Raw genomic sequence first — 24,760 nt, 5'->3', positions numbered from 1 at the left:
TATCTAGTGTCTCGAGTCTGAGGCACTCCTGTAGTATAAACTGAAAAATACGGGCACGTGCATACGAAAAACTGTCCACGGCAGTGTACTGTATGTAACTAGAAAACTGTATAGCCACTCAATTGACTTTAAATAGACTACTTAACCGAACTTTCTGTTCCCAGAGACGGTTGAGAGAGGTTCTGCTGGGAACAGAATTGTCAGGATAATAGCCTTTTATAAAGTGCCTGTACAGTTTTTTTTATAATTCTATAAATATCTCAATTAAAGCAGAGACAATCATATAAATAACAAATAATACAAATAACAGATGGGATGGGAAGAAGTGCTTCAGACATAAAAGTAACATTTAGGAAGAGGAGTCACTTCGAAGAGCTTACAGTCTAATTGGTATGTAGGAAGAATGTACAGAGAGTAGGAGGGCAGTCTGGTAAGTGTTAGTGTTTTTATTTCATGTCGGTTCAACGTTTCAGTCTACAACTGCATTTTAACTAGAAAAACCTAATTGCATTAATATTCAACCTATTTTACTTGTACTTCTGTCCTCTCTCCAGCACCGAACTATTTAACACAACTACTTTGTATACCACCCATTAATACTTGTATGATAAGTTGGGAACACGTGTAATATATGATGCTAAATAGAGGCCAGCTGTTACATTGCACTGCTTGAAGTTTTACTGCTGCAAAAAACTATATAATGTAACCTATGTTTTTCCAGAGGTACTTGAAGAGGCTTTGGTTGGCACTGATACAGAAGGCCCTCTCTGTGAGCTCCTGTTTTTTTTCCTGACTGCCATATTTCAGGCCATGGCTGAGGAAGAAGAAGAGGTGGCTAAGGATCAGATAATGGAGGCAGAAGCCAAAGGTCAGAGGTTTTGCTTAACCATCATTTTCAAGCTCCGAGTATCTATCTGACGAGATGCTGGTACATTAGTCCCTTTCATTTAATATATTTGCAAAGTAGTGTGTTGCAAGGCCTAATGGCAACAAAGGCATTGTCTACAGAGGTAGCCAGCGGTACCCCAGCCGCTCACCCTCCTGCAGGTGAAATGGGGTCGGGGCAATGTTGGCTAAATTTGGACTTTTAAAACTATTTCTGAAACATTGAAATCACTGTCAATTTTCATAAAGACGACTTGGCTGACCTAGGCCACTTATTTTCCTATCTGCTCTAAAGCCCCAGCCCCCGTTTTCTGCTATTTAGTATACTTGTCATTCTCAAGTAGTTTTACATTTCCAGTGTATTGACATGCACCATGTCTGCTAGAAAGGATGTTTCTATGGATCCAATTTAATTAGGGAGTACTTTTTCATGTTTCCTGAGGGTATTGCCATTCTGTCTTGGGACATTACCTCTTTCTAGCATCCCTCGTTCTCAAAAATAAATGCTTCCCTTATGTGAATCATTGATGTGTTGTGTTTTGTCCACACTTCCATCACACAACTGACCTGCTCCTACATGTCCTGTGTAGACAGGCTACAGCATTTTAAAAAGAGCTGTGAAAATTAAAAGAAATGTTGTTTAACATTAGTACATTAAAGGAGCAGTGTGTGCAGGAGCTATGCTGCATACAATCTTTTGTTTCAAATGCTTACTTTTGCACTGATGGACTAATCTGTGCCATGGCTTTCTTTTTTTTTTTTTTTTTTGATAATTTTATTTTTCTCTACCCTCTAGATCTGACAGAAGCCTTGGATGAGGACATAGACCCAACGAAATCTGTCCTGTCAGCGGTAGCCTCGTTAGCAGCGGCTTGGCCACCGCTACACCAGGGTATGCTCCTTTGTGCATTTCTACTTCAAACTACTGTATTGAAATGGTTTATGGATGTTAAAAGTGCAGTTTCTTGTTGGGCCAGATCTTGGAAAAAGTGTGTGTTATCTTGTATATTGTTTTCCTTAATTACTCACTTTGAGAGGCCATGCTTATAAATTCTTTAGCTTTCTTGGCCTCCGTAATTGTTTTGTTTACTTTAAGCTGTATGTGACAGTTTGCTTGATTGCTACAATTTTATATTCCTCTTGAAATCTGTCATGATAAAAAAAATAATCTTTGTACTTGTGCCTACTCTTTTGGGAGAGTAAGCAAAATGTATCTGTGTGAATAACTGATATATTTAATGATGGATTGTGTTTGAATTCTAAAAGGATGTAATCTCCTAAATAATTCAGAGTCTTCTGAGGTTATTCTATATACACCAACGTGGCTGTTCGGGACGTTTTCGGTCAATAATCCTCATTTGATGTCAGTGGGGTTCCCCCCCTCCCGAAAGCTATCACTACAGAGTATATGGCATTACCTCCTTAGTGAGGGCCTGAGTAATATTAGAAATAATTTGATTATGTAAAAAGTAGGGAATTGAACAGCTGTTGAACAAAACAAATCATTTTAAGATCATTAGGTAAACTGCAAAGCCATTGTAATCCAAAATGAATGTTTTGAAGGCACTCACAATTTATACTGTGCTTTAATCTATGCCGCGCCATATTCTAAATACGACCTAAATTAAGGTACCACTTTTCATTTAATTATGCGTAGCCTGGATTGGTGTGTTGGGCATTAGATAAAGAACAGCCCTGATCTGTGCACCCACTTCTCGTAGGCTGCAGTCTGAAGGATCTAAATTTAGACAGCTGCACTCTATCAGAGATCCTGCGTCTCCACATCTTGGCATCAGGTGCTGACGTGACCTCTGCCAATGCCAAGTACCGGTACCAAAAGCAGGGTGGATTTGATGCTACAGATGATGCATGCATGGAACTCCGTCTCAGCAACCCCGCCCTGCTCAAGAAGCTCTCCAGCACCTCTGTGTACACCCTGCTCCCTGGTGAGAAAATAAATATTATTAAATGAAATGTAAAAATAAAAATGTGGAGGCCCATGAGGAATATTTGATGTTGAAAAGAAATATAAACTACTGAGGTTTATCTGCTTACATGCTTTAGCCAAAATAGTGTAATCTGGGGACACTTCTGTCATGTATATACTATGGGGGAGATTCACTAGTCTCTAATACGTTATCGTACTGCATTACCACGTTACTCCGCAGCCTAACCAGCATGGCGATTTTAAGTATTCACATTTATTTTTCATGTTGGCTTACCACCTAAATATGGTCTTGAAACAGTTTTTCGTATTTGCTGCAGATCTTAAACTTTTGCTGGATCCCGCCTAAATACTGTCTTCTGCATCTAACACCTCACCTAATTTGAGTGTTTTATTTTGGTTTGATTTGGATCACGGTTTTGGAAACGGCAAGTAATTTTTCCCTCCCTAGGTGAGAAGCTAAAAATTCTCCATGCGCTGTGTGGGAAGCTACTAACCTTGGTCTCAACAAGAGATTTTATTGAAGATTCTGTGGAAGAGCTGCGCCAGGCAAAGCAAGAGTTCAGAGAGCTGAAAGCTGAACAGAATCGCCGAGAGAGGGAGGAAGCAGCTGCCAGGTGAGAATAGAAGAAATGAGGAGAGGTAAAAGCTTCCAAGTGATTAGATGGCAAATGCGTGAGGATGAGAACCTTCTTGTTCAGAACAATTATTGGAAGGACAGCGCTTTTGGCATATACTGTAAAAGTAAGGAATCGCCCACCGTCATCGAGACCCCAAGGAAGAAGTGGACTTCGAAGTTTGGGAAGTATGATGTGAAATGTGCAGCGTTGGGAAAGTAGTATGCCTACTCTTCCACCCCGGCTAATCCCTCGTCTGGGGGTGTCGCTAAGGGAAAGGAGAGGAGGCGTGTCTGAGAGAGTGAGCCAGGTTTCTGTAATGGCTAGGAGGAAGTAGAGGGAGTTGGAAATGAATAAGTGGATAGCTGTTAATTTATTGCAGACAGGTCGTGTATTCCATAGAGAGCGGTAAAAGGCAAGGGAGAGGTGTGATAAGGTTGGAGTGATTGGTAGTGCATGGTGAAAAGGAGACTTTGGGGTAGGGTGTGGGACGTGACAGGATTGGATAGGGCCAGGACTAGAGTATATGTCACCAGCACCAGACAGTCGAGTAATAGTAAGGAGAGGAAAAGCAAGTAGAGGGGGTTGCTGTATTTTTTATTTTAAGGTTGGGGGTGTGATGTGAGAAGCAGATGGAGTTGATGGCTGCAAAGTGAGGGCGATGACTGGAGAATGGGAAATTAGAAAGGAGGGTTTAGAGAAAAGTGTGGGAGCTAGTGGTAGAGGCAAAATGCAAGGGAGAGTGTGGAGGTAAATAAGGGAGAGCAAGCTAGCAGTAGTCCAAAACTAAGATTGGGCACAAGTCATTTTTTAACATGAAGCTGTAGTGTTTCCAGTTTGGGATGTTGTCAGGTGCAGTGTACAAACGGCAGCAAACAACATGCACCCGTTGGCTGTGCCACCTTCGGCATGGACATGGTGTTGAGAGACGCTGGAGATGGAATGAGATTCAGCAGTGCTGAAATTCTGCTTAAACATCCAGAGCGCAATAAACCTGCGCGATTACAGTGTGACGAAATCCAGAAGTCCCATTTTTCAACTAATAAATGTAAACTGGTACAAGAATGCCACTCCAAACAGCAAAATTTGCTATTTTATTTACAAATGCGTTCAGAAACAAATTATACAACTTTCCGGGGGGGTAGGTGGGAGAGAAACTGCCCTTTGTCAGGTGTATGTAAGCACGAGCCAAAAATACTTTTATATACAGTGAATAGCCACCAAGATTAATTAAACCTGGAAGGGTTAGCCAGCTCATTAACATATTACACGGAACAGTGTCACCCCTCACTTTGCATATAATGCTGTAATCCCTCATTAATATCTATTATGACGTCATTACTTTCAGCCATTTACTCAGAGCTCCAGGTTAAAATACATTAGTCAGAGGAAATCCCTCTGACAACATAGCAATACAAAAACATTGGTGTTCACTATAAGGGCTAAGCGGAAAAGACACCCACACAAATAGTCACAAAAAGATTTACATGAAATTTCCCTATTTTTCCTCGTTTTCTTTCATATAGGAAACCCCAGAAAGTGTGTTACACAAAACGCAACATTGCACATTAGTGTTGCTAGTATTTGGTATGCACAAACGTTTGCTATGTTGTAGGTATCACTCTTCCAAGCTACGTCAACTGAAACCGAGAGATCCTGCTCCGTTACAAATTATGATCTGCTTAGAACATAGCAAAAGATAAAGGCTGGAAAAATTAATCGGTACAATTTGCAGAGACTACTTGGCATCAAGGGGAGACGCTGTAGGAGTTATCGGCATTAATTAAGGAAGCATCTGAAGTTTGCGTCTTCATTTAAACCCTTTGGGACAAAAGTATTAAGCTTATTGATCCAGTAAAGTGTACTCTTGAGTATTGTACTTTAACCTGGAGCTCTCTGATGTAATCCCACATTATCATCATCATATGACATAATGACATCACTACAAGCAAAGTGTGGGCGATGTGACCGTTGCTGACAATTTTCCATGTCATATGTTAACAAGCCAGATTACACTTACGGCTTTAATTCAACTTTGTGGGTTTTCCTAGTTTAATATTTTGGCTCATATTTTGTTTTGTAAGGGAAATTTTGATCCATAACACTACATAAACCTGACGAATTGTCTCTCACCCCCCCTCCCCTCCCACCACCCCTCCCCCCCCAAAAAGTGACTGTTTCTGCACTTTGTGAATAAAATAGCAAACTTTGCTGTTTGAAGTGGCAAATACCCTTGTGCGGCAGTCTTTATTCTTGTACTCCGTTAACATATGAGACACAAAAGGACTCTCGAGCCAGTCAGCAAAGGAATCTAATAAGGAGACCACAGGAAGTTGTTTAAATAAAATTGCACATGATCCCAGAGTGAGCTACAAAAACGTTCTGTGCAACCAATAAATAAATGTAGTCAAAACATTCTCGTTTTTTTTGTGCGCCTGGCTTCTTATATACTTTTTTGCTGCGTTTAGTAGCATGAACGTAAAATGCTCAGAAGGTGGCGTAAGAAGGACAAGAAATATGACAGTCCTGTTTCCTTGACGGCTCGCAGTTGTGGTGCTACTGTAGCGTGAGGGCTACCTGGGTATCTGTGGTCTAACAAACTGTGGGTGCGATCTACACAAGCTGGCACTCTGCTTCAGCTGGAGTAGCTGTAAGCACACTAGATGGCCCCTACCCCAAGCCGCCCTACCCTAAAACCTCACCCCAACAACATATGATTAAAATAAAGTAATTTTGTTTTAATATTGTAGTTTCCTGGTAGACCTCTCTACAGTGTACATTTTCCGGTAGGCCCTCATGCTATAGTAGCACTGAAGTTGCTTGTGATAGGAACAAAGTGTGCTAGCCAGACACGGTTTCATAGCTGATTTCACCAACAATCAAGTCTATACTTTCATTGATTGAAAGTTGGTAACTTTAGTCAGAGCAATGCACATTTAATACAAGAACACATTTGTACAGTAGGCAGTTACAAAGTATATCACTACTGTTGGTGTACTCATAAAACAACTGTTTGACCTGATGAATACAGACCTGAAATGTTTTACTTGAGTGAATTTGTTTTTTTAAATGTTTTCTTGTCCTATAAATTTGGCTTGTGTTTAGCGAGACTTAAATGTCATCTACTTTAAGGATTCGTAAGCGGAGAGAGGAGAAACTAAAAGAACAAGAACTGAAGATAAAAGATAAACAGGAGAAACTGAAGGAAGACGAGAACAGGGGCTCTGCTAGAGGTGCAGGGTAAGCAAATTTGTATTCAAACAAAGAAAAACGCAAGTTAATTCTGCAGTTCCCCCTTAAAATGACCCATTTTGAAATTTTACGTGATGCATTGTAGACCCCGGATAGGGAACATTTAGAGCTTTCCACATCTGTTTTGAGTGGTCAGCCTGATCACCCCCTAAAAAAATATTTTTCCATGACGTGCCGGTTATGTCGAGGACCCCAGGCAATGACGTGCAGGGAACACATCAATGGGGGGAGGGGAGAGAGAGAGACGCACAGTCTACATCTCTCTCTATATCTGATGTAGGGATATATCTATATATTCTCTCTCTCGTTTTTTTTAATTTATTATATATATATATGTGTGTATAGAGATCATATAAGTACCTAGTATGCAGACCTGTCAAAGACATGTGAATGTGCTCACAAGTGATATTATTTATTGGCTTTATGCTAACGGTGGAGGTTTTTTGTTGCCTTTTTCACCCACCATAACTTAAAATGTATGGTAAACCTACCCAGCCTAGAAATATTGCAAAGCAAGTATAAACCAACCTCACACTGATACCCATCAAGGTTGAAACATGTCTGTGAGTGGTTTGACTTGCCCCTAGAGTGTAAATCCAGTACATCTCGCGACGATTCAATGTGGTCTCCCTGTTGCCCCCCCCCTCATCCCCAATAGGCACAGGAATAAATTCAAGCGCACTAAAAGAGAAACTGCGCAAGGAGCCAAAATGGCAGGCTGTGAAGTGTCTGGAGACTGGGTATCTCTGATCAGCGTTTCTTATTGATCTAAGATGTTCTGTTATCCTAATTTTGAGGGGTCTTATCGTTCTGCCAATATATCTAGTACGACATGCACAATTGAGCATATAAACAACATAATTACTGTTGCATGTCAAGAAGATTTAAGTTTGTGTAGTTTTAGTGTGATAACAGTTAACTGATATAATTGGAGAGGCATATTTGCAGACTGAGCAGCATCCACATTTGTGGAAGCCATTTGACGCTGTGATCTTTTTTGTATTGGCATCTGGTTTTAATAAGCTTGGGGACAAATAGTGACTTATAGTCTTACCCTTGCGAAAGACAAACCTAGGGTTATCAGCAGTGCATTTCTTAAGATCTTTATTTAATCTTAAGATCCACCAATGCTTTTTGCCAATAGTACGAATCTGATAAACTTGTTTGCTATAAAGTTCATTATAAAGAGAGGGGCTGTGTCTTGATGATACTTAACACAATTTTTTATTCCTGCGAGTGTTTTTATTAGTAGTATGTAACAATTCTGATCTATCAGTGTCCAACGCTTTTTCAAAGGCCTCTTTGTCTGAACATATTCTTCTTAACCTTAAGAATTGTGCTTTAGGTTTACCCCTCAATAGAGGTTTAGGATTTCCACTACTAGCCATGAGGAAGGAGTTGCAGGCATTGGGTTTGCCAAAAAGATCAGTTTGGATATGACAATCCATATCAACATATAAATTAAGATCTAAATAAGCTATATGGTGTTTGTGAAAAGAATTTGTAAACTGTAATCATTAGTGTTAAGATAAGTAAAAAATAATAGTGATTCGGTATCTCCCTGCCAAATAGCAGATCATTGATATAGCGACGATAAAAAATAATATTGTCGATTGATATCACCAAAAATAAATTTAGAGTCCCAAAAGCCCATAAAAAGATTACCATATGACTGTGCAAATGAAATGCCCATAGCTGTCCCCCGTGTCTGTAAATAAAATTGTTGGTCAAATAAGAAATAATTGTGTTGTAATAATAATATGGAATCTAACAAAAAGGTGCACTGCGCTGTGGAAATAATTTTTTTCCTTATGAAGATTGAAATTGAGAAATATACTCTAGGGTCATTGCCTATCAAAGGGGTATACTGAATCACAACTGTTTTAACACAACAGCTGCTGACTGGAAATGCTCCACATACAGGCATTATTTAACCCATTAATGAGTTCTTCAATCAAGCCTAACTAACTGGTGTGTTATATATACCTGTCCATTGTCCGTTGAGACTTTCATTCATATATGGGGATGTTATCCTTAACTCCGTTGCACTGATGATAGAGAAAAATCTCAATTGTTCACAGTTTTAGAGACCCCTTGCTTCAATTCTATTTGGTAGACTACGGCAGGCTTTTGGTCTGAAATGGCAACGCCATTGTGAAACAATTATAGATACATTTTTACACAACTGAGTGCAATATGCAAAATCAACACATAAGTGCTTTTAAATTGTGTTGTGTCTGCTATTCTTTTTTTTTTTTCCAAAGGTTTTTATTAGGCAAATACTTATTTCACAATATACATGTTATATATGTTAATACAGCCTAATACAAATTTTCTCAATTTTTTGGTTAAAGAAACCAGAAAGAGAGAGGAAAGCTCATCGCCCCCCTGACCCTCCTGGGGTAGAGAGGGGAGCGCGAGAATGGAAACAGAGAGTCAGAATATGGAAAGGGAGAGGGGGGAAGGTGGGGAGGGGGGGAAAGGGGGGAGGGGGGAATACCTGTTGCTTATCACGTCCTCAGAGTATTTCTATTGGAGTTTCTAGACTCGTTCTTTTTACTTTGTGTTTTTGAGTTAGGGGCGTGGGGGTGCCATATGGGTTAACCACGGGTCCCATGTTTTATTAAAGGAGTCCGTGGATCTTTTTAAGAAAGCCGATAATTTCTCCATGTTCATTATCTCTTGTATCCTATTTTTTATCGTTTGTCTTGAGGGGGGAGACACTTTCTTCCAGGCGGCTGCCACTGCACATCTAGCCGCTGTTAAGATGAAGGAGATTAATTTACTTGTTGGTCGGTCCACATTTTCTAAGGGCCTGGCCAACAGGTAGGTCAGCGGGTCAACAGGGATTTTGAGGCCGGTGACCTCTTCTATTAATTTTTGAGTGGTTCCCCAGTATTTTTGAATTTCCGGACATGTCCACCAAATGTGTGCCATGTCCCCCTTTTGACCGCAACCTCTCCAGCATAGATCGGACGCCTGGGGGTAGATTTGGTTTATTCTAACTGGGGTAAGATACCAGCGGAACAGTATTTTATATATATTTTCTTTGATTGTGGTACATATGGAGGTTCCTGAGGCATTCTCCCAAATTCTTTCCCAGTCCTCTCGGTCTATAACTATGCCCAATTCTGCTGCCCAATGCAGCATATAATCATGGGTGGGGGCTTCTATAGCCCTTTCTAATACTGCGTAAATTTGTGTTATAAGACCTTTCTGGTGGCCTGTTTCTCGACAGGTTGTGTCTGCTATTCTAATGATTGCCTTCCTTGGCTCTCAGAAATGAAGATCAAGACGATTTGGACACCAGCTCGGAGAACAAGGATGTTGAGCAGAGGGAGCAGGACACAGCCACTGAAGATGAAGAAGAAGCAACAGCAGTTAGTACAGGAAAAGGTACATAACATAACAGATGCTTTGTGTTCTATAGATATAGACACACACATATACCAGTATTGCAGCCTCTGGCACTCTGCTGCGGGACATAGAAAATGCACTAGTGGGAGAAGCAACCATTGTTTTGTAATTAATTGGCTGTGCATGAGAAGGGGCGGCACTACCGTACTATTTAATCGTGTGGGAGCCGGTGTCATAATGCTTGCTCCATCTGTATATGCGTTTTTTGCTAAGGGTATCAGAGCCCCATGATCGTTTCCTTTGGCAGCTTTGAGGGCCAATAGAAATGAATATAAGGCTTAATTTTGATAGACGGATAGAGAGTAGTATAGCTTCCAGAGACTTCACAGCTTCTGGATGTCCCCAGAGGATCTTCTCATTAGCCTCATGCAGTCCAAGATAAGCAGAGGCAGAAGTGCTGTAGGGGGTTGCCAAAGTTGGGGGCGTGAGATTTTTGGGAGGGGGGGGGGGCGGTGGCGCGGCTGTTAGGGGCCCTGCTCTTCCCCGTAGGCATTTCTGAAACTTTTTACTTACCTTGGTTCCAGCGACGCATCTCCATGGCAACTGGCGGCAAATAACGCCACGGGTCATGTGATGGCATGACCCTGTGGTGTCATTTGATGCCGGGGGTGGGGGGGTGCGGTGGGCGGAAGCAAGCCGGAGGGGAGAGGAGACAGGGGGAATGCATTAAGGAAAGTTTGTGCACCCTTGCTGTAGACGACAGTAGCAGCCATGATCCCTTCTTTTAAAGTCCGCAATTCTCTATTTAGCTTAGAGGCGGTCTGCACGGCACTTAAAAACAAACAAAATATATATATAAATTGGATTACCTTTATTGATAACTAATTAAGCTGCTAATCAATTCGTTCTCCCGGGATCAATCAGCAAAGATCCTGCTTTCCAGGGTTCACTAAATGGCTGCCTTTTTTCTTTTCAAGCAGCAGCTACAATGTATCCTTATATTTAAAAGGTAAAATCTATTATCAGTTTGTAGCTCAAACTGCTGGGAATATTGGCAACAAATGATCACAAACAGGGAAGTGTTACAAATATCTTGCACTGCTGGGTAAATGTGCCAAAACCTGATATAGAAATCAAAGGATGCTCAGTATATTAAAACTCATAAAAAATGACATTAAGAGTTGAATAAAAAATAAATCTAGGCTCTCGTAATACAGAACTGATTTATTAAAAAATACATTAAATGTAGGATATTTAATGGACTGCTTCTTTAATGTGGACCTGCTTGTACCCTCAGAGGTAAAGGATTTTTCAGGAAAAATAGAAGTAGGGGGAATAAACATTCATGTCACACAAAGGTGTGGACTGTAATGGTGACATTTTTAATTTAGCATTCGTTTAAGAATAAAAGTTAACCAACATCTATTAAAGTCCAACTCTCAAAAAGCGCAGCAGCAATTCCCGCAGAGCATATATGAGAACAGGTTCATATCTAAATGAGTTAATGCATAATTTATTCCACAGTTCTGAAGTTGACATCAATATAGGACAATAGCGTAATTGCATTATTTAGGCGAATTTGTAAGAAAATTCACAGTGGTAACCGTAATCATATATAGGAGGCAATTTGTAGGAGTTGACGTAGGTGGTTTAAATGAAAAGTAAAGGCCATTTCATGCTCTTCCCTGAGGCATTTAAATTAAATGCTGGGGGACCGCGCAAGGTCTTTGCAACCTCAACTAACCATTTTTCAGCTTGCTTCTGGTCACTTTGCCATGATAACGCGGCGTCACATGACAACCGAGGCATCAAATGACGCTGCGGGGTCACGTGACCCGCAGCGTCATTTGACGCCAGGTCACTGGGCAGGGTGGGTGCAAGCTCTGAAGCCGGCACTCAGGGGAGGCACGATAAAAAAATAATTGCACACCCCTGCAATATAGTACCAAAAATAAAAGTAATGCTTTGTGATAAATTTTATATGTTCAAATTGGGGGATTGATGCATTTACGAAACAAAGATCAGAGATTTAGTATTTTTAAATAATGCTTGAAAGTTTGTTGGAGATTTGTTACATGAACTAGTATTTACTTGCTCTTTGTTTCCGTTGAAGGTCCTGCATAGTTATGTGAAGTTGTGTGCACCTTATTTGTTTGTGTTTTAGGAACCGAGGGCCAGCAGGACTTTAAAGGGGTGAAGAATAGAGATCCACATGCAGAGGGATCACTGGAAAAGAAGGAACCTTTGACAGCGGAAGAGGAAGAGGCATTGAGGGAGGAGCAGCAGAAGCGAGAACAGGAGTTGGTGCTGAAAATACAAGGAGTCACAGCCTGTACCAACATCTTCCCTCTAGGTCGTGACCGCTGGTACCGACGCTTCTGGACTTTCTTTTCTGTCCCAGGGCTGTTTGTAGAGGAGGATTACTCTAATCTCACAGAGGACCTGCTGCAGCCTCGACCCGCTCCTCAACAAGAGACATCCCATAATCCTGCACTGAGTGGCCACGAATCCTCTAACTCTTCTGTCCAGGAGACCAACGAAGAGATGCATCTTCCAAAACCAGTGAAAAAGCCAAGTCGCTGGTGCTACTACAGCTCACCGGAGCAACTGAATGAGCTGATCGAAGCGCTAAACACGCGGGGGCACAGAGAAAGCTCACTGAAAGAAGCACTAGTACAGGAAAAGGGCAAGATCTGCCTGAAGCTGAGCAATCATTCTGCCAATCGCTTCCACATTTCAGGTAAAATATCACAGATTCTGCCCAAAACATGAGTAGCTAAATGAACTCCAACTTCTTTACCTCTTGTTATGTTTTACCTTACTATGTTTACAAATTAACATGAAATCAAATTAAACGTTGCTTAGAGTTGTCTGATTTTAAAGGCATCAATTACCACAATTTAAACTTGTTGGTGTTCACTTTGATGTTAGAGGGTAATGCTCAGTGACACAGCTGGTTAGGATGTTTTGAAGTTCATCTGGGATTTTAATAAATAATTGTATCATTGTTGTATGCTTGTATACAGCAGGCTTATCAATATTGCCCAAAGTCATGCAGGAGCTGCAAAGGCAAACAAGATCTTATCTTGCATTAAACGGGTAGTGGAGGGAAGGGAAGTAAACATAATTATGCCCCTTTATAAAGCGTTGGTAAGACCACACATTGAATATGGAGTACAATTTTGGGAACCACTCCTTAGAAAAGACATTATGGAACTAGAGAGAGTGCAGAGAAGAGCCACCAAATTAATAAAGGGGATGGACAATCTAACGTTTGAGGAGAGGCTAGCCAAATTAGATTTATTTACATTAGAAAAGAGGCTTCAAAGTGGAGATATGATAACTATATACAAATATAGTCTGGGACTGTACAAGGAGCTTTCAAAAGAACATCCCAAGGACAGTACAAAGGACCCGGGGTCATTCCTTAATGTTGGAGGAAAGGAGATTTCACCAGCAACAAAAGAAAGGGTTCTTTACAGTAAGGGCTGTTAAAATGTGGAATTCATTACCTATGGAGACTCTGATGGCAGATACAATACATTTGTTCAAAAAAAGGTTGGACATCTTTTTAGAAAGTTACGTTATACAGGGATATACCAAATTGGTAAACATGGGAAGGATGTTGATCCAGGGAGATATCCGATTTGCCAATTCTTGGTGTCAAGAAGGATTTTATTTTTCCCCTTTATGAGATCATTGGATGATATTTCACTGTTTTTTTTTTGTTTGTCTTCCTCTTGATCAATATACTGTAAGTATAGATATAGGATAAAGTATCTGTCGTCTAAATTTAGCATAGGCTGAACTTGATGGATGCATGTCTTTTTTCAACTTCATCTTACATGTAACTATTTATCCTTATAAAATATAAACGCTGTATATTTGTTTTAAGCTGGTTGGCACCAGTTGGTTGCATTGTTCACAATCAGATTTGCTGCTAGCTTTAAATGACTTTATTGAAGATGCCATACAGTATCACAATTGTGAGCAGGGTTCGCTCAGTGTATGCGCTATACAAGACATTGAGATAGAAGTCTAGTTCCTATGGTGGTTTATACCTATTTATCATGCATCATTTCTAAATATGTCTCCATTTATTTTTGTGATGTTGTTTGGACATGCAATTTTTATGTTTGTGTGTTTTAGACTTCAGAAGTAATACCCATAAATTACTTTTGTAGGTAACGCTCCACCGTCCGATGTTAAGCCTGGACGGGGCAGATCACAGAATGTGCCTGATGCCTTACGAACCTCTGCAGAAAAGCAGCTAGAGCTCAGATTATGTGACATGCTTCTGGACATTGAAGATCGAATTTATCAGGGGACTCTAGGGACCATCAAGGTATTGATCTGGGCAGCAACTTGCAGAGAGTACAGGGGAAGTCAGAGGTAGATAAAATGAACTCCAATTTATGGGCCTTTCAGATGCTAGATCATTCACAAACCCCGGATATTACTATAGTTTCGAGCTTTCTCTGGAGAACAAAATAATTGCACATTGGAAACGACAATCAGAATTTGCTTATGATCTTCATCTTCTTACTGCAGTAATCTGAATGGTAAACAGCTACCATCTCTGGCAAAATGGCAACGTACAGTGTGGAGTGGTGACATTGTGCTTCACCATTTTGCCAGAGTTATAAGCTGTTTTACCATCCAGATTACTGCAGTGAGGCAGTGGCCTAGTTTAGCAATAACGTAGTAGAGTGGCTAATTTAGCAATAACGTACTATCATTCTTTAATAGAGCGCATTCATTTAAAAAAAATTGATTGTTAAAGTAAAGCCCGAAGTCTGTTGAATTTACAATGAAATTTCACTTCAATAAAGGTCCAAAGGCACCAAATGTGAGACAATGTGTCACAACCAATCCAATGCAAAGCAGAACATTTTCAATTCGTAGCATTTACTCTAGCTGGGGGCATCGATGTATGAGTGTATATCTGGGGTGAGCAACTCCAGTCTGTCCTCAAGGGCCACCAACAGGTCAGGTTTTCAGAATATCCTGTAAACCTGACCTGTTGGTGGCCTTTGAGGACAGACTGGAGTTGCTCACCCCTGGCATAGATTGATTGCAATAACATATTTTCTATTTCCGTAATATACAGCTGAACCCTGTTATAACGCGGTCCTCTGGGTCCACAGAATGAGACCGCGTTATAACATTTCGCCGTGCGAGGACTTACCGACATCTGCAGCTCTCTCCGCAGCTCTCCCTGCTTCATCAGACTGCGTCCACGTGCGCGGCACTTACGTAGACTTTCGAGCGCAGAGTAGGGTCACATAACACCTGCACCCCTACACCATATGGGAATTTTTTTTTTAACATTCAATACTTTATTGCTAAAGGACACACACCCCCACACCATGTGGAAATACAGGAATACATTTTATATAATGCACATGCAGGAATCGAACCCATAGAGATTTTATTTTGTAGGACTCTTAAAGCGTACATGAACTTTTTTTTTTAATACTGTCACGGGAGACCCGTGTTTAACTTACGAAAATATACCTGGATCCTTTGATTGACAAAACGTGAGATAAAATAAATTGTATTTATTCACACGAGAAACACACAAAGCTTGATTAACACTTACGGGAATGAAGTAAAATGAAATAATTGGTTTCCAGAACGAAAGTCCATGAAATGCAGTCTCTTGGTATTAATTCCCAGGAGCGGGGCTAATACGCGAAACTATCTTTGGCTTGGGGCGCCACTAGTCCTAGTTCTAACGAACTTTTACTGTGAGGTACAATCCTTGGTTGCGATGAAACGTCTTTGTGCTGCACGCTGTCCTTTCCTATGTCACACAGATGACCGATAGCCTGCATGGGCTTATAACACCCTCCCAAGCTTATCTGGGTAAAACACAGCCAATCTTGGCGTGGGAAGCAAATTCCAACCCTATGGCAAGTTTGCCAGTAGTTACTGCAGCCGGGCAAAGGGCTTCCCGGCATGCTAATGGTCATGCACTAACTTCACACTTAATCCGCTTAACATACCTGATCAAGCCCCCTTGCACGGCGGCAGAAAGTCTACCTTTCTCCAGGATGCCTGGACATCTGCTAGGCAAACAGTTTACATACATTTCCTGACATTTGGCACTTTACCCAGGTCGGTGTCTTTTGAAGACACAGACTTTTGCAGACTCTCTGGAGCCTGCTCCACAGGGAGTCTCAGAAGTCCTGACTCGCTGACATACATGACCAATCCCTGATCATAAATGACAATGGTGAATGCTTAATGTATCCGCTGTCCTGCCTGACTGAAATGTAAATGTCCCGGTTCCTATAACTTTAAAGCTCCAAACGCCAAGCTATTTCTCATTTAGGCTTTTAAATAAATGTTAAAGTTCTAATAACTATACTATTTTACATGTCTATCCCTTAGCACTCTGCACACTAAAAATTAGAATGCTAGGACGTTCCTATCCAAAGTTAGCTGCTTAATTATGTGAGGGCTATGATGTGGTTTGTGGTTAAACTTTTCCTCTGTCTGCGGTTTGAGGTCGGGATGCAATGTTGCAATCCCTGGCCGCAATCGATAACCGCAGACGTACTTTACCAATTTACCTTAATTGAATGGGGAAACCACATTATACACTGTTGCGATCCGGCGTCTGTTCCTGACCGCAGACCACTTAACCAATTTAACTTGTGGTTAAGGCTCCCCTTGCTTGTCTGCGGTTACACTGTGATAGTGTTGTAATGCCGGACTCTACCACAAAGCCACAGACACCCACCTCCAATTAACCCTTTAAACAGCGTTAGAGGCCCCTTATTCCTAGCGGGCGCATTTTAGACACACTAATGCCCATTACTAGGACTGTAGTCAGCCCTGGGCTGCAGAACTGACACTTTGCAGTCACTTTAACTGACTCAGGGGAACCTTGTCACATAATCTATACTTGTGTGCCCATTATATCTGACGGGATACACACAGACTGTTGTAACATAATTACAGGGTTGCTGGCATCAGAGGGCTGCAGAGCTGACACTACCTTTACCCACTATGACTCCGAGGACCCTGTTTCATGGTTTATGCAGTTGTTACATGGTATTAATCTCATCCCCTTATTCCTGGGGCAGAGACACAGGCATTCCACATACATTTACAGTAGTATTACCCTGGTTGGGTTGCAGAGCTGACACTCTACAATTCCCAGCCTGGTGCAGGGGCACCCAGCTGGGCAAAATGCCTTTATTAATGGCCTGGGGACCCCTTCAACGTCACATATACTTTTTCAGGCCATTATTTTGAGTCACTTGAGTATTTATTTTTTTAACTTTTAATTATACCACGTACAATGAAGGGATTTACCATAATATTGTGCCTACCCAAAATAATTAAATACCTGCTCTTCACTAGGTCGAGACTCCAGGGAAAGACTATGTGTGCTTATTTTCTTGTCCATATCCAGGATCTGCATATTTGTAGTTTGAAACCTCAAACACTGATTAGAGACTGCAAGAGATTTTTGAAAATGTTCTTGGTACACTTAAAACTCCAACCTGTGTGTATTTGTGTCTTGAGACCTGATTTTACAAAGGGTCTATATAGATTTTAACAGTTTTGAACAAAAACCTGAATGATTTGCATATGTAATATGATAAAGTTTAAAAACATGTGTTCATTCTTCTTTGGAAACAGGTGCCTGATAGGCAGTCATGGAGAGCAGTCCTTGAGACATTCTCTTATGAACTATTAAGCGATGAAACCAAGGAGAATGGGGTTATAAAGCCTGTGAACCATAATGCTGAGGAGATGGAAATTGACAGCACTCTGAGGCAAAGCACAAAATACAGGTTGGTAACATATAATAAGCTCTGTTGCTTCCCTCAAAGAATAGTAATTTATTTTCTCCCCCCCATCCCTCCCCTTGCCAACCTATATTAGAAATCCCCCCCCCCTTGCTACAGTATATATTGACAAGGTAGTCTCTTTTTCTTTGGCTGGCTATCATGGCTGTGGGTGGTGGTGACTAGTGTCCAAGCCAAACTTGCAGCCTATGATGTTTTTCATTTACTCCTCCACAAGAAGCACTGAACCGGGCTGGTTTCAGCCAGGAATTCATTATCTAACTCTTTGAGCTTTCCTTGGCCCTGTTAAGACCAGTGATGTCACAATCTTATTAAAGATTAACAGCAATTTTCAGTTCAGAAATAAAACAAAGCTTAAAGTCAGTGAGTACTGGAAATAAAAGCTTTATTGGTAAGAAAATAATTGGTTTTATTTGTACTGTGCACGTCACTGCAGCTGGAAGAGTTGACTGCATTCCTTTATTAGCAAACTTTTAGGCCCCAATATCTTCAGGGCTCTCGGTTAAATGCCAACTGTGGATATGAGTTGATTATAAGATAAAGTAGTTACAAATAATCAGAACTACTGATCATGCTTGACTTTAAACGGCACATTAGTTTATAAATTGTTTAAAACAAATTAATTGGACCAATGAATTAAAATTAGCAGCCGCTACCTTCCTCGTAGCTAAACCACTGAATACTTCAACAGGTCTTTTACATCAAGATAACTTTCCAGCATCGCCTGAGTCTAGTCTCCATTGACGGGATAATTTTTCGCAATCCAATAAAGCTATTGGAGGGAGAGGGGGAAGGGAAGTTTCAGGGTAACAATATTGGCTCCTATCATTTATTGCCTCCAGCGAGTCTAAGTTTTTAAAGCGGCAATAGTGTGCCTCCCCCCTCCCCCATTTCAAGCTAATTTGGGAGGAGCTCAGATTTTTTGCATTTGTGTTCCATATTTGTATGACCAATTGCCTTTCCGTGGTAACATATCCCATAAAGGTATTGCATTGTATAGAGAATTCCATTATTGGGGTATGTTTGAGAGTACCTAATTTTGATTAGTGTTTGTGTGTCTATCTGTATCCATCATTATCTACCTTTGGCAATCCACTGCTGGATTAAGGCCTCCCCAATGATCTTCCAGGTACTGCGGTTGCGAACCTCTCCATGTTGCTCAAACAAATTTGCTTATTTTATACACTCCCTCTCCCTCTTTTTCTATTTTTCTCTCCTTCTCTATTTCTCTCTCTCTTAGTGGGCGATTGCTGCTTTAAAAAACAAGGTGAATCAATAAGAACGTGCCTTTCTGCATCTTTCATTAATGCTAATACATTTTTTTTCTGTTGGAGCTGCCTGCAGAGGATTATGGGTTCCATAAATAATTCAGTAAGCAACATTCCTTAGCATGCTCTATGACCATCATGGCTTACATCATGGATTTTTTTTTCTTCCCTTGGCTTCTACCCAATACATTTTTCTGCACAACAGAGACATTTAATTGCTTGTCACTCAGAGATATAAGCAGAGGAATTGAGGGTTATCCAAAAGGGCCTACTTCAAATCAGCATTATTATCTTTAATGCTTGCACTTTCTGCTTTGAGCTTTGTTGGCACCCTTTAATAAACATTTCATGGTTATATATGAAACTTGACCAGCTTCAGGTTATTAGCCTGCACTAACAGAACTTTTATATAAAGTGCACACAGCCACTTACATAATAATTTCGATACTTAAATTGATCAAATAAATGTTAAAAAAGTAAACAAATTCTTCACGCTGCGACTGTCGGTTATGCACATTGACACCCTGTGTGACTTCTGTAACAGTCGGATTTTATTTTTTTAACAACACAGGAACCAAGGGAGCACCCAGAGCTGAACCGTACTCTATTTCTCTCTCCCCCTTCTCCATCTCCCATTCTCCCCCCCACAAGTTCCCGAGATACGTGCTAGGAAAGTCACCAGTGTCTGTGCTGGCTCCTGGGGAAATAAAATGGTGGTTTCAATCTCCTGCATCACACATTGGCCAGTAGGAAGCCGCAACATCATCGGTTGTGGCTTCCTATTGACCTATGTGACGAGGTGGATTTTATTACCAGCATGTCCCTGTGCTACCTTTACTGATTATGCATCTGGAAAACCAGGGGGATTCCCAGTGCTGAAAAAAAAAAAAAAATCAGTTCTGCTAGCCCCCCGGGCTGGTTTACATGCCGTGAAATAAAAGGGGGGTTTGATCTTTAGACTGCTTTTAATGTGAGAGCCTATTTATGTACAGCATTTAATCTATTTTAAATCTTTGCTTCACAGGCTGCATGGGTTGAAAAATGACACTCCTAGTACTGCATCCACCAGCACCAGCACGCCACAGCCAGCGAATAGCGCAGTGCGTTATCTGGCACGGGCTTTGCTACAGATAGAGATTGGAGTAGAGCGCAAATTTATGAAGGTCCCCCTTGGTAAGTGTAGGTCTGTTAGTCTCTTCCAATCAGCTGTGTCCTGTAGTCATCTAATGTAGTTAAAGTAATAATTAGGCAATACTCTTTTTACAATGGTTTCTTTAATTTGATTATACAGAAAAGCAGCGCGCGGGAAATTAGCTTTAATAAAAAGTGTCACTTAAGTAGTGTACCATACCTTATGCCATTGCTTTGATCTGTTCTGTCTTTCTAATGTCCTTCCAACTTAACCATGGCTCTCTTGACTTTAATCTCTCTATTTCCCTTTTATCCACATGTTTTTTTAAATACAAAAAAACATTTTTTTTTTAAACAACTTAACTATGTAATTGACTTCCTTATACGTAGTAGTTTTTTTTGGTTTTCTTTTCTACCCCTTTCGGTGCCCCATAGACCGCTCACGACATGAAGCGTTTAATCCTGGGGGCCTTTGACATGTTGCATGTCATCGGTTTTTGCTTGTTTTCTAGGGAGCGTTCACAATTTGCGGTTTACAGGAGGGCCGACTGCAAACTAAACAGAAGGGGACTTTCCCCTTTTGTTTACATCACCCGAAGCAGGAAGTGATCGCTAGTGCCAGAGAGTCCGTGGCTAGAGGTGGCATGACCCTCCGGCACTAAAGGGGTTGTAATATATTTAAACCATTTAACATGTCACCGCTATTACTTACTTTTTGGTCTTATGAGGGACTGCCACTTTGAACAGATGTAATTATGCTTAAAGCAAGCATTTGACTGCTGTAGTGTTCGTGATTACTTTAGTTATTTATTCAACTGTGATAGTGACGATTGGAACATTTTTGTGCAGAAAGCCTATTGAGATAGTGCCCTAATTGCTCTGAACACAGTTTCGTAAATAACCATCCCAAGCAGTTTTCTTTTTTTTGTAATTGTAATTCTGAATGCGTATTGCAATTCGGTCAAGTACCCCCTTGTATCCTTAGCCTATGTTGTCCTTGTCTGAGGACCAATAATGAGAAGAGGACAGTTTGTCCCAAGTACACAGTGGCAATAAATAATACCCCTTCCATGGTTTGGTTTTACTATGTTTACAATCCAAATTGAATAATTCTTTAAAATACTTACAGGTATTTGATTTTTAGGAAAAATTGCATTTAAGATCTCAACAATCTGACCTGAACACTTAACATTTACCACTGCTGTGGGGAATGTACACTACATGTATTTATATTGGTATTATTTTTTTATGTCCTTTTGAGCACACTTAGAATTTTGGTCGTTTCACACACGTACGTACGTAGTGGACTAGTAGCGCATAGGAGAAATGCATCATTAAAATAGCCAATCTTTAATAACACATCACTAAAACGACGTTAAGATCAGTAAAAACAGCACTCAATTTGAGTGTCTAAAAGTGCTTATCTGTAGATCAAGTCCTATGGCAGGAAGGCTCCTTAGGTGCCGTTATTCCTGGGCAGGGTTGCGATTGAGGGTTTGTAGTCTTCCACTGTGTGTGTGTGTGTGTGTGTGTGTATACATACGCATACGCACATGCACATACTTATACATACGCACATATATACAACAGAGGTTTCAGCAATAGATTCCTTTGTAAACCAGTATTGCTGACCTGAGGAAGACAGGAAAACTCTCTACAGCTTGTCCTATGACATAAATTGTTAGTCCAAATAAAAAAGGTACAACTCAACCCCGTTATAGTGAGATCCGCTACAATGGGAATCCGCTTATAACGCGGTCTGAGCATGGCTCCCAAATTAAAAACCTCCATTTTGCCGTGCAAAGACTTACCGGCATCTAGATCTCTGCACAGTGTACATGTAATTGTCAAGTTTATTTCTAGATGTCTGTGACATCACACAGTCCCTGTGGTGTAGAGGTACAAACCTTAACTAGCATATGAAAGGTCCTGGGTTCGATTACTTTATTTTTGTTTAAATCATGACACTGTAATATGTGGTGTTGTGCGTGCACACACACTCCAGGGCTTGACAAATGCACTGGCATTTTGGCCGCTGTCAAGTGCTTACCTGAGGCGGCGTCTCCCGGCATTATCAATCTTCCCCTGCAAGTTGTACTGTTTCCCCTGTAGCTCCTATTAAAATGTCCACTACGCCAACGGGACGCTATGTGGTGTTATGTTACGTCGTGAAATCGGTGTCCCGTTGCCATGGCACAAAGCAGAGATTTCGTATATCCACACTTTGTAGTCTTGATTGATGTGAGCATGTCACGTTATTGCTGTTATAGGAGATGCAGAAGATACGAAAAGGGATCAAAAAACGGACAAAAAGAAGAAAGAAGACAAAAAAAAGAAAGACGAGGATCAGACCAGTGAGAGAGACGGTAAAAATGGCTATGCGCATTGATACTGGCTGTATTCCCTCCTGTATCCAGGGCTTGAAAAGTGTGATCTACATAGAATATGGACTAGCCAGGATAAATTGTTCTCAAATGCACAAAACTTTAACTTTGTTTACCATGCCCTGGTATCTTTCCTCCTATTTGTATCCCCTTGTGCTCTCCTTTACTTAGACTTGCAACTATCTATTTGCACTTGCCAATTCTAAAGCGTTGCAAGCACCCTTCCTCTTACCATTTTTTTTTTTTTTTTTTGAATAACAGGGCAGATTAAAAATAAAGTTTATTTGTAACTCACCACTTGCAGTCAAGGGAATCTAACCATGATGTTTTTGTCCATGGACAAATAGTCCTGTGTTCCTTTGCTTCTCTTCTCTGCTCCCTGTTCTTCAAGAGGAGAGAGAGGTAGCCCTGCTTCACCACCTTTCCACTGGTCATCCCATTCTGTTGCAGCCTGTGCTCTGACATTTTCATTAGGGCTGCCATGGAGCTTGGTCATTCACTTTATTTTTCCGCTAGTAGTTATTGCTGGGTATCAATGGAAAGGTTTGAAGCACTCGTTGCAGCCGGAAAACAGGGGGACCACTAGTCATTGTTTACCTGGCATTAAAACCTGTTCCCCTGCTTTTGGCATGTGTACTAACAAACTTGGAAATCTATAAGTACCTTTGAAAAAAATATTTCAGATTAAAAAGCTTGTAGACACGAGGGGGGAGCTAGGGGAGGGGAGGAATCCCTTGCTCAACTAAAATATCGGTGTCTAAAGAAGATGAGCGGTGCACTGCTAGGACAGAATAAACTGAATATATATAAAAAAAAATATATATATATATATATATTATTTTTATTTATTTTATAATAAAGTTTGCATTTATTAAATTTATTAAATTATTAAATTCTCTTGGTCCAGCAGGTTCTTATCTTTATTTATGTTGTGTGTTGGTAAATTGCGTCGTTATTGATTAGGAGCATTTATTTTACATATGCAAAATATCTCTATCTCTACCCTCTACATGTACCTACCATAGAGTTTGAGTGCATATCAGATTAAAAAGACCACAGATTTATCCGTCATTGTCTTATTTTGGATTATGTACCCAATGTATTGCTTCCAAAAGGATATGCAGTTACAATTCTTCGATGAAAAGAATTTTGGTCCGACCAACTCTTTACTCTTCTATAGATGCCAGTGACAGTGGGCGTGTCCAGAGAACAGTACTAGAGCGGTGGCGAGAGTCACTGCTTTCATCGGGCAGCCTGTCCCAAATCTTCCTGCACTTGTCCACTCTGGACCGCAGCATCTTGTGGTCCCGCTCTATCCTGAATGCACGATGCAAGTTGTGCCGTAAGAAAGGAGATGGCGAGAGCATGCTGCTGTGTGACGGCTGTGACAGAGGGCACCATATTTATTGTGTGAGGCCCAAACTTAAGGTGAGTCCAGTAGGAGATACCAGCGCCTCTTCAATTCCAGTTGGATTTCTCCCAACAATACATCATGGAGGAAACAGACGCTGATCATCTTGAAAAGTGATGCTTACAGTCATTCACAATGTGGGATGCAGATCTGTACTAATAACTCCCATTGGGTCGAGCAGAGCAGTATTTCTCTTTGGAGCCTGGAATTGAGAGTAAAAACAAAAGCAGTGTCATCCTCCACCACTTCTGTGGCTTCAGGAAAACAGTGTCTAATATTTTCTGTTTTAGTGACCAGCAGAGTATTGTACAGTAAAGGGAGCTTCAGTAGCCCACCTGAGGAATTTTATGTATTTTGCGTTTACACTTTGCTGAAATGCACAAACTAATTTAATTGAAACCTCAGTTTACACTAGTAGTAGAGCAAATTATGTACACAATCAAAATACATTTGTTTGCAAACATCAACACTATAGCTTTTAATATGGAAGCAGAAGTGGTATTACAGCACCAATATATTATTTATTTATAAAATGTTTTACCAGGAAGTAATACATTGAGAGTTACCTCTCGTTTTCAAGTATGTCCTGGACATAGTTAATATGACAAATAATACAAAATACAGTTACATAAATGAACAGGGTATACATTATATACAATACATTGCATGCACAGTTAGAGAAGA

The 24,760-nt window shown here is 40.6% G+C and overlaps 1 protein-coding gene across 5 annotated transcripts in view; it reads left to right on the top strand.

Annotated features, from left to right (window-relative positions):
- The window catches only part of BAZ1A (bromodomain adjacent to zinc finger domain 1A), a 77,788-nt gene that overhangs the window by 38,066 nt on the left and 14,962 nt on the right, over positions 1-24,760 (top strand). For all 5 annotated transcript variants that reach the window (XM_075613881.1, XM_075613883.1, XM_075613879.1 and 2 more), the window contains 12 exons: positions 722-868; positions 1,682-1,777; positions 2,607-2,831; positions 3,282-3,447; positions 6,580-6,687; positions 9,980-10,095; positions 12,221-12,796; positions 14,241-14,401; positions 17,713-17,867; positions 20,175-20,323; positions 22,552-22,647; positions 23,846-24,093. In XM_075613881.1, the coding sequence (XP_075469996.1) occupies positions 722-868; positions 1,682-1,777; positions 2,607-2,831; positions 3,282-3,447; positions 6,580-6,687; positions 9,980-10,095; positions 12,221-12,796; positions 14,241-14,401; positions 17,713-17,867; positions 20,175-20,323; positions 22,552-22,647; positions 23,846-24,093 (2,243 nt within the window). The remainder of the gene's footprint in view (positions 1-721; positions 869-1,681; positions 1,778-2,606; positions 2,832-3,281; positions 3,448-6,579; positions 6,688-9,979; positions 10,096-12,220; positions 12,797-14,240; positions 14,402-17,712; positions 17,868-20,174; positions 20,324-22,551; positions 22,648-23,845; positions 24,094-24,760) is intronic.

The sequence above is a fragment of the Ascaphus truei genome, chromosome 9 (assembly GCF_040206685.1).
Source record: "Ascaphus truei isolate aAscTru1 chromosome 9, aAscTru1.hap1, whole genome shotgun sequence".
Taxonomy (NCBI): Eukaryota; Metazoa; Chordata; class Amphibia; order Anura; family Ascaphidae; genus Ascaphus; species Ascaphus truei.
This window is presented reverse-complemented; position numbering and strand designations above follow the sequence as displayed.